We start from the raw sequence: 19,388 nt of genomic DNA on the forward strand, positions 1-19,388 counted from the left end.
AAAAAAGTAAAAATGATTATTTACATCATTTATAAAAATTGAATAAATAAAAAATATTTTCATTGTCTGCAAAATTATTTTGATATTTTGATAATCAAAATAAATTTTATTGGCTAATTCTTTTAAGATATATAAATAATCATTGTTTAAATTATTTGTTTTTCTTTTTTGGGCAAAATAAATGGAAACCTTAAACTGGTGGCATCAGGCGTCCAGCCGACGCAGCGGCCCAGCGGGCTCGAGGCTAATGATTATACTTTACATTTGTTAACCCGCAGTCCTCGCTTTGTACCAGCAGCATCTTGGTCGATCCTTTGAGTTGCGTCGTGCGCCTCTCTCCTCTGCTCTCTCTCGTAAAACCCTCGCTAACTCTTTCTCCATCGAAGCTCCGCTTCGCTTCCCCACCGGAAATGCCGCCGAAAGCCGCCAAATCGAAGGAAGCCCCGGCGGAGCGGCCGATCCTCGGCAGGTTCTCCTCCCACCTCAAGATCGGCATCGTACGTTCCCTCCTCCTCTCCCTCCTCCTCCCTTCTTCATTTCCGTCTGCTCGCTTCGATTCACCCCTCCCTCGCAAGTAGCTCGGACGAGGTGGAAAACGAGGGGGTCTTTCGACGTCGTTTCCGATCGGAGATTCGCGATTTCTTCCGTAGTTTGCATGTGGTTTCTCCGCTATCCGGTTTTGGCCGGGAGCATCTCGCGTCTCGCTCCTTTCGATTCTTCTATTGCTCTGTCGCCTCGTGATTGCCTGATCTTCGTTCGTTTTCTCGTTGTGCATCTGCGGTTCGTGGATTTAGGGATATAAAAGCTGTCCTTTCTGGCGAGCTGCTGTTCCGTCTGTGTCGATAAAAGCATCTTCGTTTCTCGTGTTTACCGTGTTTTTTTGTTCGGTTTGATTACTTTTTTGTGCCGATTTTCGCGCTTCTTGACTCGGTGATTTCGGGCGACGTTGTGCGGCGGTCATGACTTATCTCCATGGTTCTTCGTTCTTGTTTTATTTCGAGAATGTTGAAAAGGTGCAGGGAGGACCGCTCGATGTTATCTTCGTGAAAAGCTCCTCCCCTTTCCTTTTACCCAAGTCTTTCTTTAGTGTACTTCTTTTCTAGTCGAATGGTAGTATATTTAATTTCTCAATGATTGTTTCCTCTGAATATAAATGTGACTTAAGTATTGGATTACCTTATGGAACTGTTGGGTAAGAGATTGTACAGCATTGAGTGAAAAGAATTAATGAAAAGCACTCGAATGCAACATCCGAATTTCAGTCATTCTTCAGATGCATCGATTTGATCAAGTGATCTGTGTACCCATATGCTGAGATTATCTTTTATGGACTCCTTTAATTGTACAAGCAATTTGAACTCAGAATATCTGGAAGTGTAGAAGACTATCTATTTGTGTGCATACGTGCATGCAATGTACAAATATTTAGATCTTGCGGAGCTGAGATTATATTTTGCAGTCTGAGATTATGATTGTTTGCGTCTTGTTGTTCCCATTCTTGCATCCTACCGTCTTATGAATTTTAGGGGGTTTATTAGTACTTGTCATGCTGAATTACTTTGCTGCTTCATTATCAGGTTGGATTACCAAATGTTGGCAAATCAACGCTCTTTAATACCCTCACGAAATTAGCTATCCCAGCAGAGAATTTCCCCTTTTGCACCATAGAGCCGAATGAGGCCCGAGTGAATATCCCAGATGAGCGGTTTGAATGGCTTTGCAACTTGTTCAAACCAAAAAGTGAGGCAAGTCACTTTACTTTGTGTGCTTCTTGGTCAGAGTTTTTATAATGTGATGATGATACTTATCAATCATTAGCTGTACTCTTGATGGATGGTCCGTGGGTTTTCAATCTTTGGAGATTTGATTTTCGTTTCCATGCATCTATCTTTACTTTTGTGAAGCTGCCATTCAGTAGCTCTAGTAAAGCCAGTGAAAGGTTTCCTGTACTCTTATTGGGTCAAGCAACGTGGTCGGAAGCCTGGATGTGTGCTAGAGTATTGGAAGAGAAGTGAACTAACATAGGAAACATGCGGCATTCTATTGGTAGGAGAATGGCATACCATGACCATCTTTGACAAACGATTCTGTGTGGAGAGCACTTTTCTATCTGTACATCTGACAACTTAAACTGTGGGGACATTCTTGAATCCACAAGCCAGTTGATTCACCACTTCAACTTTGAGACTACAAATGGTTTAATCCTGCCAATCATTTACAGTTTTTGCATTTCTTATTTGCTGATAACACCATCACCAAGCATCAACATATTGCAATTGTATCAACGGGATCTTTTTTCCAATGAAGATGTATTCCACTGTGTTTCCAAGCTGATTGATGCTTAATTTAACTGGAAATGTTAGAAGGGAAGTTACAATGCCCTAAGAAGAAGACTGAGCAGACTTAGTCTAATTGAGAGGATGCTATCAAATCTTTTAGTACATATCTGATACACGTAATTCTTGCTAATTTAATGACATGGAGGATGTTGGATAAAATTTTTTTGCTAAAAACCCGTGGAGAATCTTGTTCAATTTGATGTACTTGACTACTTTGTAATCTTTACTTCATGGAGGATGGGAGGTAAGGCTCTCACCCAAGTAAAGCATCACGGCTAGATAAGAATGTAGTTGCGGGGTTTGGCTCAGTAGATCTTGGGGTAATATAAAGAAGAGGTGGATGATTTCTCTGTGTTTTTAGGGATAAGATGGCCCAAGTGAGTTGCTACTGAGTTCTTCCAGCAGAGATGTGAGAACTTTTTTGGCTTGCCTGAAAGTATAGGGAGTTCTAAATTTTTTTCTTTTTAAGAATTCGTGGAAGGACGAAACCTTTTGGCATTCAACTGGAACTGGTGTTGTACTAAGATTTATTGCTTTAGAACTTCGTTGAGGACATATACTTGCTCTATACCATCTGAACAAAAGAGAGAAGATAAAAAAACCTGTTTCTCATTTACTTGGCTCTTAAGGCATATCTGGCTGATGAGATGCAGCTCTGGGTAAAAAGTTGGTTGTTTCACTATCGGTTCAACAAGTATTGTGGTTATTGCCATAAATAAAATCAGCATCTCCAGGATGAAAATTACGTTAGTGACCTTTTGTTATTAAAAATGTTTCTCTCTAACTATTTATATACAACTAAGATCACCTTGCAAAGGTGGCGCCAGCATGCTACATATGTACCATGCCAAGATCAATGACCGTTCAATGGAATTATTATTTTTTTAGTATAATTGTTGCAGATGCATCATGTAGCTCATTCATATATGCATTTATGTGAGTGATGCCTTCCACGGAGAGTTAGTGAATTTACTTAAAGCATCACAAGGCCTTTGCACCTGGCATGGGGGTGAGGGGAGTGGTTACCAGTGATGCCAAACTTGTATTCATATCTGAAGAATTTGGTGACTGTAGTTTTTATGGGAGGATAGTTGATGACTGGTTTGTCCCCTTTGTGGGATTAATGACTGTTAAAACTCACTATTTGAGATTCTCAACTCTAATTCTTAATTTGTGTCTGTGTTGATCTAGAAATCTTGTTTCTGGCAATCCACTTCTCAGCCCATTCTGCTAGGGATCAATATCTTTTTTGATAAATGTGAGATTAAATTGTAGATCTTTGAAAATGACTTATGGCCATCTGTTAATTAATGCAGGTCCCAGCTTTCCTAGAAATCCACGATATAGCTGGGCTAGTCAAAGGTGCTCATGAAGGTCAAGGCTTGGGCAATAGTTTTCTTTCCCACATCCGTGCAGTTGATGGGATTTTTCATGTTCTTCGTAAGACTCTCGAGTTTGTGTTTGCCATCATCTTTGTTCTGTAGAACATGACTATGTGTTGTTGGATTTTGATTCTTACATCATCGTACTTCTTTGCTGTTAGTTATGTTCTCAATGATCAGGATACTTAGGTAGAAATAATTGAATGCAAAGTTAATGCGGAGAAGGACAAAATGATCTGATTTTATGCTCTCTTGGCCACATGCATCTCCTTATTATTGTCCAATTTCATTTAGGTCTGTTCATCTAGAGTTATGTTTGACATTTTTGTGATATATTGGAAGTCGATAGGGTTTTTACCCCTTTTGCCTAGATGATATGGTCAAACAATCTAAAGCTTGGTCGGATGGCTATGGTTCTTCAGTTCTAGTTGTAGCTTTTAGCTTTCTGGCTTAATCTTGGCTTCATTAGATTTAGTATTTGGAAGTTCTCAATCTTGAAAATGTTCTGTTTGAAGTTATTACTGGAAATAGTATGAATATTGACAAAAGCATCTTATGTCACCTTCCACTCTCAAAGCACAATTTCGGCCTTTCACTTTTGTCAATGCTAAAAAGCGACAAGCGAAAAGAATGAGCACAGAAGTTTGTTGGAGCAACCTTTGGCTTTACATGTTAACTTTTATTGTCTTTGATGCCATAAGGCCATGCATCAAAGAAATGAGAGTGACTATCCATTTCAGATATCTCTGTCGATTTGTCATCATCCTGTTCAGCATTGCAATTGCTGTAATTTTAGTTGGGGAAGAGCTCTATGTATGTTTGTTAATTTCTGGGGTTTTCTCTTATCTGAGATGTTTGCAAAACTTTACTGTTGTTTTTAGGTGCTTTTGAAGATCCGGATATTATACATGTTGATGACTCAGTTGATCCTGTGAGGGATCTAGAGGTTATTAGTGCCGAATTACGTCTAAAGGTGAGTTGAGATAAGTATGAGCCATACCGTTGTCTGTATTTTCCCATAAATTATGCTGTTCTTGAGGATTGGATTTTTGCTATGGGCATGATGTCTTTTGGCCTTCCTGATTCCTTTCACCATAAACTTGGGAGGAGAAGATCCTGCTTCAAAATAATCTCATCTGTGAGGCATGGTATTCAATATCTACATAGCATGACTGAAGAGAAAGTTAATGGAAACGAGACCACGGTCCTTAATAAGTCACTCTATCTCCCTCGAAATTGTCTTTTTCTCCTCTCCCTCCGCATTTTGTAACTTGTGAGAGGGATGATCAGCTCTTTGTGGCTTCACAAATTAGCTGACTATGAGAATTGCCACTGCATGTTCTTAAGAAATTGGAGTCTCAGAAATTTAATCAGTGGTCTCTGGATCTACATCCATGCAAAGTGGCCCTTATATGTCCTGGCATGTTAACTATTTCTCTATCTTGGACGTCTGGTCAATGTTTAGCCTATATCCAAAATGCATAGGAGATCTACTGCTCATTTTTTCCCATTTTTTAGGCCAAAGATTTCTGTACAGGGGAAGTGCACTTTAGGAATGGTCCTTTTGCATATTAAATATTCTATTAGCCTACGAATTTGTGGCGTTGCACTTTAAAAAGAACGGGTATTGGATGTTACAGGTTTGATGGGTTGACGGAAAGTTTGGACCTGAGTGAACCTAAACTAGATAAACATTCTTCAGTTCACTTATTTTGAAATCATTTTAATGAATTAATTGTCCACCAGGCATAGAAAATGAAAGGAATTTGCATGATAAGTAGATGACTAGTTACATTTAAAGAGGGTAGTGTTCCAAGTGTGCTTGTGTCTACAAGGTTATTTTCAAGAGGATGTGTTTGCATGATATCACCAAGTCAAGGGGGCCTACTTGGGTTACATGAGTCAACCTTGACAAATATCTAACTGGCTAAACGTCTCTCTCAAGCCATCTCTTTTACTCAGCTATAAGTTAAAGAAATGTACTTCTGCATATGTTGATGGATATCCATCATAATCCATTGATTTCTCAAGTTGGTCAAGGCTCTTTAAAAGAGTTGCTTCATTGAGAGATACAGGTTCACTTCCCTAGGTCCTTCCAGTTAGGTGCGTATGCGCTTCACTGCACTTGCATCCTAGTCAGCTTCACATGAGGTGGGCATTAAAAATTTAAAGTTAGGGCCTTGTATGTTGTAGAATAGGGAATACAAGCAGCTACATACAATTTACCTAGTTGTAAAGGATGTGATTTATTTTGGTGAAAAAGACTACTGATCACTGTCGAACTCTTTATACCTTATAGTTCCATGTGTGGGTGTCTTCAAGTGAAATAGGAGAGAGGGTATAATGAATTCCAAACTAGTGAGTCCGATTTTATTAAACCCTTTAGGCTTCACACCTAGGGTTTCTGTGAGAGAAGAATTGCTTCACACATTCCAAAGCAAAGATTTGCTAAATTTTATTAATCTTCATTACTCTACAGTGCAATTAAAAAAACCCCACTCCAAGTCGAAACAGGAAATTTATTATGTATAAAATCGTACTTCAAACAAGAATAAGAAACATATTATCCTGTATGCAAAAGGAAAATTATTGAATACTAATAGTACAGAAATCCGAACTAATAAGACTAACTATTCAAGTAGAACATCAATATTTGAACAAAGATCAGGTTGTTTGATTTTGTTGGCTGCATCAGAGAGAGAGAGGAAGGGGGAGGGAGGAGAAACTTTCTTCCCTTGAGGAATTGATAGTACCTTTATGCATAAATCCAACTCCTGAATTGTAGAAGCTTGATAAATTGGTGATTAATGCTGTGATGTTAGACTTAAATAATTTAAGAAGCAGGCCATTCATTTGCTGCGCAATTAGAAAAGAAGGATTACATCAATCCCTCTCTCTTTGATTGAGGACGAATCTTCCATTTCTGTTTTTATTGAAAATTTGCTTTAGGTTATACGTTTTTGCTATAGTGGAAACATGCATATGGATTTAAGTGCCGAAATTGATGGGGTTGATGATTTATCCTGAATTTCAGATTTCTTCTGGTTTTGAGAGCTGTTTTGTATATGGCTTTAGTTCTTTGGGCTCTTTCTGTAGATGGATTTGCACCCCTTTGGTACCTTATAGTGGGTGGAACAATTTTAAAAATAAAATAAAATTAGAGATTAAAGAAGCAGCGGCAGAGGCTTTCCTCTTTATCCTTTCAATACAAGAATAATAGCCAGGTGCAGCATTCTGGTATGGAGTCCTATGTGTTTTTTTTTCTACTTTTTGGTAGACTTTCAGTAGCATGATCATACAGGATGATTTATTTATGTGACATAATCCATAATCAATAAACCTTCTCTGGGTTTCAATAATAAAATATAACTAAATAAACTGAAGAAGGTCCTCTGATGCTAAATTTTCTGTCTTATTTCGGGAACCACAGTTTTGGGAGGATAAAGATTTCTCAGATTGTACTATGATTCTTCATTATGATTCTTGCCACCATGTTTTTCAATATTTATTATTTTTCCTGAACCCATCAAGATTGTGTTATGAAGGATGTTGAATTTATGGAGAGAAAGATAGAGGATTTAGAGAAGAGCATGAAGAGAAGCAATGACAAACAATTAAAGATTGAGCATGAATGCTGTCTGAAGGTATGGCTTTACTTTTTCCTTTCACAATTGTCTGAATAGGTAAGTTTTCTTCTGTAGTTCCTATCCTTTGCAGATGTGATATTTCAGTGCTCTGTGTTATTCCCATGTGAATATGAAATGTCGGCAGCAATAGATGTATGTCATATTAACTGCTTTCTCAGTTGATTTGAAATGGTTTGAGTAGCTCAGGATTTTCTTTCCTCAATTTCTGTTCTCATTTCCTACGTCTCATTAATATTTGTTGTTATTGTTAAGAATTATGACAATGGATATACAAATGCAACCCTCTCAAGTAGGGAAAGGCTCTTTGGGTTACCCAGCTTCTGTTTCTTTATGTGTTTTTCGCTGTTAACTAGTAAAATGATGATAACTCTCCTTGGTCTCCTTATGTATTTAAATTTTCAGTATTTTGGGCAAAGAATGTGCTCTAGAGAGGCAATCGTGCAGAAAAGGCATGCGGCTAACATTGTTGTGTGATTTTTGGAAGTGGCTTTGGGAAAAGATGTTAAGACTAAAGAGAACATATTTCTGAATTTTCAGTACTTTGGGCGGAGAATGTGTTACAGAAGCAATCACGTGGAAAAGGCATACAGCAAAGTTTGCATTACATTGCTGTGTGATTTTCGGAAGTGCCATCCGGAAAGAATGTTGCACTAAAAATAGGATATACGACTAGAAGTGCTAATTGGTTTGAAGTTACACAATTAGCTCATTGGATTTGTGAAGAAGAGATAGGAAAGTTTAGAGAAGATTCCGATGTTTGGTGTTTGCGGGAGCTTGGTTTAAATCAAGCTCGATGACACAAGACATTTGATGTGGTTTTCCCTATCTACTGGGAAATGGTTTTATTGGAACTTAAAGGACCAAGAGCTGCACATAGTTCTTGATCGGCAAATATCTGTGCTTTTTGTGTTAAAAATAAAGTTGTAAAATCGGCTTTAATATTCTTCTTGAAACTGGAATTCTCTGTTGGTGATTCATCTAGCTTCATTGACTCTTATCAGTTCCACTTGGTGTGGGAAATATTCCCTACAAGTCTCAGATGTTGGCTTGTAATGTTACTTTGTTCTTCTGCTTCATCTGAATCATGTTCTGGCATTTCTGATACTTTATGCAGTTGTGTGAAGAAGAATTTCTTGTAGTTTCCCAGGATGTTTTGGCCTCTTTGCTTTAAAATCTTATGTTGGTACAAAAGCAGAGCATAGATATTACATTTTGCATGATATCTTACGCTAGTAAGGTTGAAATGTTCTTCCTTACTAGATGGCAGGGGTAGGTTTTTTCCTTTCTTGGGTTTTGGTGGGTTCAAGTGAAAATAGGAGAGACGGGTAGGGGGATTAGTATTGTTGGTGGATGTGAACTTTACAAGTAACTGGTCAACTGAGACATTATTTTTGTAAAAGTATGCTGGAGTATCAAAACTTTTCCATTTTTCTGATATGTTACTTGACATTCTTGGGGATTATATTAGCTAAATTTTTGGAAAACCTTTCAGTTTTCTTGACTTTAAATTCCTGACTTTCAAGAAGTCCACGTTGATAGCTTCATCAATTTTATGATTTAACTAAACTTTGGCAATGCATCTTTTCACAACAAACTGATTGACATAGTTTTTTCACCCGAGGATAGTGAAGTATTAAAAATTTTCCCTTTTTCCATTATGTTATTGATGTTGTTGGAGAATATATTTTAGCTAAATTAATGGAAAACCTTTCAGTTTTCTTAATATGTAGATACCTGACTTTCAAGAAGTACACCTTGTTAGCTTCATCAATCTTTATGATTTAACTCAACTTTGGCTATGCATCTTATTCACAAGAAACTGGTCCGCCTACCTTTTTTTTTTTCTTTTGGAGACCAAAGGGTGCCAAAGTATTAAATGTTTGCTGCTTCTCTTGAACAGTGATGATAGATGATATTGGCTAAAATTATGGAAGTCTTCCAATTCTTATTAGCTCATTTTTTTGACAATTGCATTCTGATTTTTAATGAATCCGTCTATGATGGCTTCATCAATCTTCATGCAAGTTATTAGTAAGCCTAATAGGGTAAAGTATGTGAAATTTGTTGAGCATTAATCTCATTATACAAGAATGGTGAAAATATGGAGCCAGATGGCCCAAATAAAGGGCTGCGTGGCTGCAGGATTAGTTAAGTGCACTTGTATTTTTCACTATTTTCTGCTCTTAGCTTGAACTTGTGACTAGATGCTGATTTCATTATTTGTGAAGGACACCTTGTAAGTGTCAGTTTAGAACCGCTTTACGTTCAATTGAGATGTTGCAAATGTCTAAAGGAAGCCGATGATCTTCTTGACAGGTCAAGGCATGGCTAGAGGATGGAAAAGATGTTCGTCTGGGAGAGTGGAAAGCTGCTGATGTTGAGATATTGAATACCTTTCAACTGCTTACAGCAAAGCCAGTTGTCTACTTGGTGAGTTCTAATTCTGAAGATATCTTGGCCTTAGCTGCGAGGGGACACTATGACTCATTATGTTTCACAATCAATGAAGAGACTAATACATGCATGGCATATATTCTATAGTTTTTTTGGTGGTTGCTTTTTTCATAACTGTGTTGGTGGTGTGCAAAGCCCACGTACAGTTTTACAATTAGAAGAGATCAAACATGAGGAAACCTTCATGAGGTAAGAGTATAGTTGTAGGCCATGTCACCCTCTGGTCAAATGAAACTTGAATTCTTTTACTTTATTACCCACATAACTCCTACTTAGATCCGAAGACAATTCTTCTTGATTAATTTCTCCATTTAACTTTTTATCAAGATATCTCGGGTAAATAGACAGCTGAAATTTTCATGGATAATTGTTTTATATAAGCTAGAACCTCAAGCAGATGTTGCTTGCTGACTGAGGTCTCCTCATGTATGACTCTTGATCATGTCTGTGTGTGCTGCCAGGTTAATATGAATGAGAAAGATTATCAGAGAAAGAAGAACAAGTTTTTGCCCAAGATTCATGCTTGGTATGTTCACCATCGTATGGGTTCAATTTGGGTCTCTAAGCCCAAAAGAATTGTGGGTTTCTTTTTTAATTGTAATACTTTATCCCCCCTTTATCCCCCCCCATCTTCTCCCCTCTCTCTCTCTCTCTCTCTCTCTCTCTCTCTCTCTCTCTCTCTCTCTCTCTCTCTCTCTCTCTCGCAATATGCTGTTGTTATCTGTGATTGGTGCATTTCTTTCTTTTTGTATCAGTCATATATGTGATAGCTCCTACTTTCTGCTGCCTGTGGATTGTAGACGGGCATTCTAGTCTGGTCCTATTGTAGCGAGCTACATTGCTTTGCAGGGTGCAGGAGCATGGAGGTGAAACAATTATTCCTTTTAGCTGTGCCTTGGAGAGAAACCTTGCTGATATATCAGCAGATGAAGCTGCAAAATACTGTGAGGAAAACAAGGTGCAAAGGTGAGTTTCTTTGCTCCTGATTAGGTCATACTCTGAAATGATGAAGTCGAACAAAGTTTTTCTTGGCTATGGTGATGGAATCGCCAGTGGTACAATCAATATTGTGTACTGATATGTGCTTACTGTTACTCTATGTTCAAGTTTTAGGTGTTACTACGTTAAATTAATCTGAACTGCATTCTTACATATAATCTGAAGGAGCAAGATACAGAGAGTGGCAGAGTCTAACTAATTTTTAACTGTTCTGTTGGTGCTTAAGAAATTTTGATCCCTGAATTATTGATCAAAGTGTCTCTCAATAGTTTATCTGCGAGTACTAGGAGAATTCTGAGAAGATTAACTCATAACAATGATTTCAAATATGCTGCTTGGTCCCTTCTGCATCCTTTTCTTGAAAATTTGCCTTTTTTTTCTTTTCTTATTTGTAATTCGACATTGATGTATAATGACCTGAGTAGTCATATTGACTGTTCTGTAGAACTTATGTCATGGGTTGTTGGCTAGCTAATGATGCTGACATTGGTGTGCTCAATCTCGTCTCCTTGGAATAGTCTCTCTCTGATGATATGCTTTCCTTTCTCTGTCTTCCTTTCGATCCATCTTATTAAATGCTAATCTCTATCCCCTTTCCTTGCCATAGTTATGAATTCCTCTTTTGGGAAAATTTTATAAGAAAAATTGACTCAATCCTAAACAGCTTCACCAATTTGTGGTTATTCTCCCACTCTAGTACAAAATGTTATTCGACAGCATCTGGTTGCCATTCCCCTCATTTGCATTATCTAGAGTACAAATGCTTGTCCCATATCCTCCTAAGTCACAAGCAAAGGAAGAAACTTTTGTTCTTCATTCATTGTTGTCATTCTGACCTGTGCTCTCTGGATAATATCGTTCATAGCTTAAGAGGGACTGGTTTTTGTTGGCAATGGGAGAATACTTATAGCTCATGATTCGCAAAATGCCAATGGCTTCAACGCCTCTTTCTTCGTTGTTTTTTATTTTTTGCTTTCAATGAATTAGTGTCCTGTGTCATGTTCACTAGCTGTCAACACTATGTTACTAGATTTTTCATGTGTTTTTTGGTTTTGACCTTTTCCATGGCAAGCCCATCATGAATAAATGTGGAAATTTTGATCTGAAGTCTTTATTTTTTGCAGTGCCCTTCCAAAGATAATAAAGACAGGATTTTCAGCAATCAATTTGATATACTTTTTTACAGCAGGACCAGATGAGGTAAGTGAACAAACAGATTTACAATAAACACAGCCAAAAGTATTAGAAGATTTCAATTCAAGTCAATTAGAGAATTAACAAAGCTATCATCTGTAAAAGTTGCATGTTGTTAAAGTAGATTAGCTTCTCGAGTTAAGCATTGTTGACAATCGCTAAATACACACTTTTTCAGAATCTTTATATTGTTGTATATGTTGCTGGGTGGCCTCCTTGATAAGAAACAACTTGGTGATGAGTTCAGGTTATGCTTGGCTTCTTTATGATGTTTTGGTCTACAAATTTAGGTTTCGATGGCTCCTTTCGAATTAGTATATAGCAAAGAGGGATATATCTTGGAAGAAAGCAGGGCATCAATAAAATTGACTATGATCTCTTTTGATTTCACAAAATGGATTGCTTGCTTTTATCTTATGTGGTACCATGAGTTGTATGGAGATCTTATCTAGCTTGAGCAGCTATGGAACAGAAGGGAAAAATGTGCGGGGAAGGAGGCTCAATGAACTGGAGTTTAGAAAGAAATGGGGAATGATTTTCTCTTATCCTAGCTTACATTGTTTCTGCTTCAGCATATACATTTACTTGAGGGAGTCCAGATGGATCTTCTTCTGACATGGTGGTGGAGTGGCTAAAGTTAGGCATGAAAATCTGGGACATTGTGGGATATTACAGCATGCACTGACTTGAGAGGATCTGGGGTGATTCTGACAGGTGGTGCATTTACCAAAGTTTGGCATTGGTATATTTGAGGACTATTGAGAAGGATTAAATATTAAGGAGGTTTGTTTGTGGTTTTAAGATTGATAAGTTTGTAAACCAGGTGCATCAGTATGGTCTTGAATCATGGATGACCATATAAGCTTTTCCCTCTATTCGTTGAGATAGATGCATCTATTAGCAAGAGCTATTTCTGGAAAATGGATGGTCTATGTAAATTCTCCTGCAGTGCTTCTTCTGATCCTTATTTTTTTTCCCCTTTAGCCTTTGTTTTAGAAGGGTAGTTTGTGTAGGAAGAGAAAAGATGGAGAAAGAAAAGGGTGAAGCATTGGGACTCTCTTTTTTTTTTTTTGATGACCCGGGAACCGGCGTACAGCCGGCAGCTGGTGACGCAAACCTGGGGCGACACTAGCGCAGGGACTCACCTCCCACGGCGCAGCACTTAAGTCGCGCAATTGCACGCGCGGAGAATCGAACCCCCCCAAGTGGGATGGGGGAAGTCCGCCTGAGCCAACGCGCCCACAGCGGGGTGGGTGTTGGGACTCTCTTTTGTACGGGAAAACATTGAAAAAGCTGGGCTTTTTGGTTAGGGTACTCTCCGGAACAGATCTGGTGGAGACTGCAACTCAAGAAGTAATAAGGACTTGGCTGTGGACTTGAAAACCTGGATATCACTGTTTGAATAAAGTTTTACTAAAGATTGCTCTTTTCTGGTTCACTTATCCTAGTGAATTTTACAAGCCTAGTGGCTGATAGTGGAAAAGTTGATGGATAAATCCCTAGAAAGAGGCTGGCCCAAATTAAATGTGAAGAATGGTTGGGGATTTCGTTTCTCTGGGGTCAACCAAATTTGGTTCTCCCAAAAATTGAGAGAAAGGGAGGGGAATTGAAGTCAGATGACATCTTTGCCCTTGCTTTTGACCCACAATTTAATTCAATAACTCTGTGATAGTTCTTTTAAGGATAAATGTCATTTCCTTCATTTTTTTCCCTAAATAAAGTAATTTCTTATCCAACACTTTCTTCACCTCTACTTTGTACCCCTTCCAAAACAATATCAAAAAAAAATTCTTTCACCTTAATTTTTCCTTACCCACCAAAAAAATCATTCCAAACACAATGTTAAGGTGCTCTCTAATTGTGTCTGGTGGTGTTGATACCTCTCCAGGGATTGATGTCTTGCATTATTGGACATCTAGGATCAAAGTAGTTGGGTGGCTAAGGTTGCTTTCTTTGTTGGGATAGCAGTCTTAGGAAAGATAATAGGAATAGTTTTCATGTATGGGTGCCGTACAAATCTGAAGGCACAGGAATTGGTCCACCTTTAATCTTTAAGACCTAGCGTTTTCTTAAGCAGGCCAGATTTGGGGATGCCAAAAGGTGTCGAGGAACTTCTGCCTTCTTGCAGTTCTAGTTTTCCTGCCATCTACCTAAGTCATACAGCTCCTATTTTTGCATTGCTATACTGTGTTATGAAACTATGATGGATGCATTTTGGTTTTGAAGGTCAAGTGCTGGCAGATCAGGAGACATACAAAGGCTCCTCAAGCTGCTGGGGCCATTCATACTGATTTCGAAAGAGGGTTCATTTGTGCTGAGGTAGTTCTTTCTCCTTACTTGCAAGAATATCCAGTGCTTTGCTTTTCCATTTCTTCCTTTTACCTACCGGCCAATCCTCAGATGATTCCTTTGAGGTACGGTACCAACAAGAAGAATAGCCATAGTATCCACACGAAATAACGAAAATCCTGCATGCTAGAAATATGTACTGTGGACTCCATATGGATGATGGACAGGCTAATAAAATAGTTTGAAGTAACTAAAAAGGAGAGTACGCTGATTTTGTTTACCTGTGAGGAGCATAAATTAGCTGTCAAAAATTTTATTTTTGTTCTCAATGGTGTATTCCTAAGCTGGAGCCTTTGGCCTTTACTTTTGTGGCTGCTGGTTAGATAGGGCCCATCATGTTAGTTCTCTATGCAGCAAAGTCACCTTTTAAACTTCCCGTGAATGTAATTTCACAGGGGAAACAGTATGGTATGTAAAGGTGGAGCTAAATACTTTCAACTGCAAGTCCAAATCTCAACCCAGTTAAATAGGGGATAGAAATGGGGAAAAAGAGAGAAATGGATGGCTTAGACTTAGAAAGAACGAAATGTATTGCAACCTTTGTCTATTGTGATAAAAGTATGTCACAGAGGGTCTTTTAAAACAGTTGAGCAGGTCACTTATTTTCTCTGAATTTCATAATCTTGCAGGTTATGAAATTTGAAGATCTAAAAGAACTTGGGAGTGAATCAGCCGTCAAGGTAACCTGTTTTGTTTTCTTATGGTTGCATATCCCCTGTCCCATTCTGGAAAGTTTCCGTAGTGTGGATGATAGACCTCTTTGGAATCACAAGACTTAAAGCTATGACATTTGTGAAACACGCAAACAAACACCAAAGAAGGGTTATGCGATAGTCAAGGGCATAAAAAAAATTAAGTCAATATTTGATTAGTATCTGTTGAAGTCGGAGGAGTTCATATTCTGTTTGTTGTTCCTTAAATTGATCACCTTGGATCAGTCAGGCGCCATCTGTCTGGATCAAGATCTTCGTTGTGTAAGCACACAAGAGCGCACAAACGAGCACCCAAACCCGTGCGCGATTTTCCTTTTTTTTTCTCCCTTCTTGGAATAGGGCCTACATGAGCTTTATCTGACTGGATGGGACTCTAATGGTCTTATTGGCCTAATCAAGTTCGAGTTGGGTAACACCATAAATTGTCACTTATGTGGCCCAACATATTGAGCTGCGCTTGGATGTTGATCTCTAAGTTTTATTATAATAAATTGCAGGCTGGAGGGAAGTACAAGCAGGAGGGGAAAACATACGTTGTCCAAGATGGAGACATCATATTTTTCAAATTCAATGTTTCTGGTGGTGGCAAGAAGTGAAACATGTAGCATTTGCTTCTTCACCCACTTTTAGTCCTGAAGATTGCTTGTGATGTTGGTTAGGCGGTCTCCTCTCGCTTTGATGAAATAATATTAATTTCTACTATTGACGGGCGATGTGCCTGCTTTTAGCTTTTGCGTAATACTCCAGTGCTTAGTAATCGAGTTGAAAAAATACACCAGTTAACGTCTACTTTGAGAGCAGCTGTATACGATGATATTGGGGGATTTTTGTGTTGGCTCCCTGGAGAGTTCAATTAGTGCAAGTGAGCTTTTCTTCTCACTCCAGTTGTTCTTAATTTCGCGTTCTATGCATGTTGACGTCCAAATTTTGCCCACGTTCCATCTAGAAAATTATCTCAGCTATCAAAATTGCCGAAAACGATGGGATTCAACCCCTAGTCGAGAATGTCGGCATTACGTGATCCCACATCATTTCTTCTACCAAAGCTACGTTTAGGAAAGGCTTTCCCAAGGGGCATTGGCTGGGCGAAATTGTTGGTGTTTTGGAAAGTTTTTAAGAAATCCCATTCAGTGGAAGTCAGCCTTTAGAAGGCTAAAAGCCCAAAACGGATCATAGGTTGTCCTGGGTTGTGTCTTGGACTTTCAGCTTTCTAAGTATGCAAGATGGCTAGGTTGTGTCTTGGACTTTCAGCTTTCTAAGTATGCAAGATGGCTAGGGTTAGTATAAAATTTTTCTTCCAAAACAATCCTAATTTTTTAATTTTCTGGTTTTGCTCTCATTTGGGACTGTTCATTTTCTTCTTCAGTGAGGCTGTGCGAGGTGTGAGGGGCCGGCAATGAGCTGGAGAAAGGGTGGCGTGGTCACATGACCTCGATGAGGGGCCGCATGACTTAGGTGAGTGCCGTTAGGTCATGCGACACTCTCAAGGCTGTCTGAGGTAGCTCGATCTAGATGGCCCTTGGTGGTTGTGCGACCTCCACGAGGGTGGCGCAACCTCAAGTGGCCCTAGCCTAGGTCACGCGACCCTTGTTGGTGGTCTTGGAGGAACGCCTCACTCAGATGACAGCCACCAATGACAGATCTAGATCACTGGTGGCTGTTTGCCCTTGGTTGGCAAAGGGTCACTTGTTTTTTTTTCTCTCTTTTTCTTAATATTAAATGTTTTTTTTTTTTTTTTTTTTCTTAATACTAAATGTTCTTTGTAAATATAAATTTTTTAAATACTATTCTACCACAAAAGGTACTTCACAATGGACTTTTAGATAATAAACACAAATTGTATTTTGAAAAATTCCTTTAATTTAGTTCTTTGTATTTTCTTAAAGGCTTTTCTCAAAATTCCAACCAAAACACAAGTCTTAAACTTCCTTATGGACTGAACAACTAGGGGCGTCATGGTATTAGAATCTCAGGCACCAGAGAGCCTCAACCATAGTGCTCCACACTTGCACTCACATCTCTTGGCGGTGCTTTTGGGCCTGGATTATCCCCATCGATTGATGGCCCATCTCAGAAAATTGTGAGTTACCACGACGAGTGTTTTCGAACACGTCTTTGAGCGGTATGTGGCTCATGTGCTCGTTCCAAGTATAGCTTCTGAATTTGCAAATTTCCGAGGTAGTGTGTCGGCTGGTTCTCTCTACCAGCGGGGGCCCGCATGAAAATGGTGACGTGAGGGCTTCCTGACATCCGTTCGGCCTGAAATTTTTACATGAAATATGCCGACGTGTGAACTGACTCTCCTCAAGATTTCGAACTTAAATCGGAAGAAGGACAAGCGCGTACTCGCCGTCCTGTGCAACTGTGCGGTCTGCCTATGTTCTCCTCGGGTCGAACTTTCTTCTTGAACACCCATTTTAATTACCCTTCTCACCTTACATTGTCTGTGCATCCTTAGGTCCCTCCAACCGGGCACCATTAGTACCAGTTGAAGTAGAAAACTAAACTAGAATTTCGGGAAAAGTGTCAACAAAAAATGTCTGAAATTTATTAAATTAATGATAATTTAGTCTTAAATCTTATCACTTTAGTCATAAATCTTTTAACATAATAGCCATTCAGTCCTTCCAGTCATTGCCTGTGTAATAGGCCAGCCGGTGGTATTTATTAAGGAGCTGAATAAAAGACCTGTTGAGGTGGCCATTTTTGTATAAATGGAATATACAATTTGAAAGAAAAAAAAGAAACAAATATAAAAATAAATAAAATAATATAATATTAAAAAAAATTCACGTTAGCACCAATAGTGTCACGTAGGTTGGACCGTTGTACATGTTACCAATATCTGACAAAAATTATCTAGAATGATTGAATTGACACTAGGTCAAAAAGTTAAGAATTAAAATTAGCACAAATATAATGAGTTTAGAGCTTTTCTAACATTTTTCCTCTAAATTTTGATGGGAACTTGAAGAGTAAACGGGCAACAATTTTCAGTCACTTAATCTTCAAAAAAAAAACTCTTAGATCCGTTTGGTTCGCTTTCAAAAGAGGTTTTGAGCCCCTAAAGCTCATTGGGAAAAATATTTTGCGTTTGGTTTACATTTTTGAGTCTCCATTGCGAAATGCTAGCATTTGGAATGCTAGTCTAAGGTTTAATGATTTTTTCTTTCTTTCCAATATTGCATTTACTAATAATCATGTTTTCCCCTTCTGCCCTAAAAAACATTGTTCGTCTTCTTTCTTGGACTTGCTGCTCGGCCAAGCTTCACGGTAGGCGGTGCTCAGCCATGAGTGGCCAGATTTGGTTGCCAAGAAGTCTCGCCTGAGGTTGAGCTACCTCGGGCGTCGCCTGGGTTGCTCGACCCAGCGTGGCCTTAGGCGGCTAGGTTGCGTGACCCAAGGCGTTGCAACTTTGAGGTCGAGCGACCTTTTGTGAGCGCCCTTTCCCCACCACTATGGTGGGTCCGCCACCATCCGCCTCTTCACCACCACCAGTGTCACCGCCACCGGCCGCTCCCCCACGATTTTCCCCTCTCCACGCGCAGCTGCATATCCTCTTCCATTTTTTTTTCTTTTTTTCCTTTTCTTTTCATCTCAAAGTTGCTTTGCAAAATATACACAAAAAATGAGTTTCCAAACATATTTGGCTTCACAAAATGCCCATTCACTCAAAGATACTTGGGAAAATGCAAAAACATATCTCCAAAGTTGAACCAAATGGGCTCTTAGTCCTCTTCTCCAATTCTCCTCTCAAGAAAGAAAAGAGAAAAGAGAAAAGAGAGAGATAGAAAAGCGAAAGTGATAAGAGTGCTGCGTGCACGCGTGGGCGGCTCACTAGTTCTGGAGTGTGCGTTCGTGTGTGTCAAGTACCGTTCATGCGTCGAGCGGGGCCGTCCATGTGCTGGTAATGAAGATGTGAGTTGAGGTCAGTGTGGGGTAGGCCTGAGGTCGGAAGAGCGCGAGGGAGTGTGTATCCACCTTCATTCTTCAATTCATGGTCGGATTTATGCTTTGTTTCGATTCTTTCGTCGCTTTCCAAGTGCGATGTCGGATTATTTTCATCTTTTATGAAAATATTTAAATATAAATTATTATTGATAATGATATTCTTTTATCGATTAATTATTTTAAGTTATTATTTTCAAGAAAATATTTTCCAAATCATTCATTTTATGTCAAATAAATGAAGCCTCAATTGATTTTCTCTACCTCACTTTGAAAGTATTTTTATATTGAAAAGAGAAAATCGGTATCTTTCGTTCACTCAAAGATCTTCAAAATGTTGCGTTCCATTTTAAGTTTGAGGCT

General features: G+C 38.9%; 1 protein-coding gene across 1 annotated transcript; it reads left to right on the forward strand.

Annotated features, from left to right (window-relative positions):
- The first annotated feature begins 293 nt into the window (after nt 1-293).
- Nucleotides 294-15,956, forward strand: LOC104440681 (obg-like ATPase 1). The gene is made up of 12 exons (XM_010053609.3): nt 294-497; nt 1,578-1,745; nt 3,656-3,779; nt 4,603-4,694; nt 7,267-7,365; nt 9,685-9,798; nt 10,284-10,348; nt 10,672-10,788; nt 11,946-12,021; nt 14,242-14,334; nt 14,994-15,044; nt 15,575-15,956. The coding sequence occupies exons 1-12, from the start codon at nt 411-413 to the stop codon at nt 15,671-15,673; spliced, it is 1,185 nt and encodes a 394-aa protein (XP_010051911.2). The 5' UTR covers nt 294-410; the 3' UTR covers nt 15,674-15,956.
- The last annotated feature ends 3,432 nt before the right edge of the window (nt 15,957-19,388 follow it).

This window comes from Eucalyptus grandis, chromosome 4 (assembly GCF_016545825.1).
Source record: "Eucalyptus grandis isolate ANBG69807.140 chromosome 4, ASM1654582v1, whole genome shotgun sequence".
NCBI classification, from domain to species: domain Eukaryota; kingdom Viridiplantae; phylum Streptophyta; class Magnoliopsida; order Myrtales; family Myrtaceae; genus Eucalyptus; species Eucalyptus grandis.

What these genes read in the sequence shown, in the direction of transcription:
- LOC104440681 (XM_010053609.3), top strand. Translation starts at nt 411, where the DNA reads ATGCCGCCGAAAGCCGCCAAATCGAAGGAAGCCCCGGCGGAGCGGCCG. An exon ending in TGGGATTTTTCATGTTCTTC is followed by an intron (nt 3,780 to 4,602) that starts GTAAGACTCTCG and finishes TGTTGTTTTTAG; the next exon opens with GTGCTTTTGAAGATCCGGAT. An exon ending in GAGGAAAACAAGGTGCAAAG is followed by an intron (nt 10,789 to 11,945) that starts GTGAGTTTCTTT and finishes TATTTTTTGCAG; the next exon opens with TGCCCTTCCAAAGATAATAA.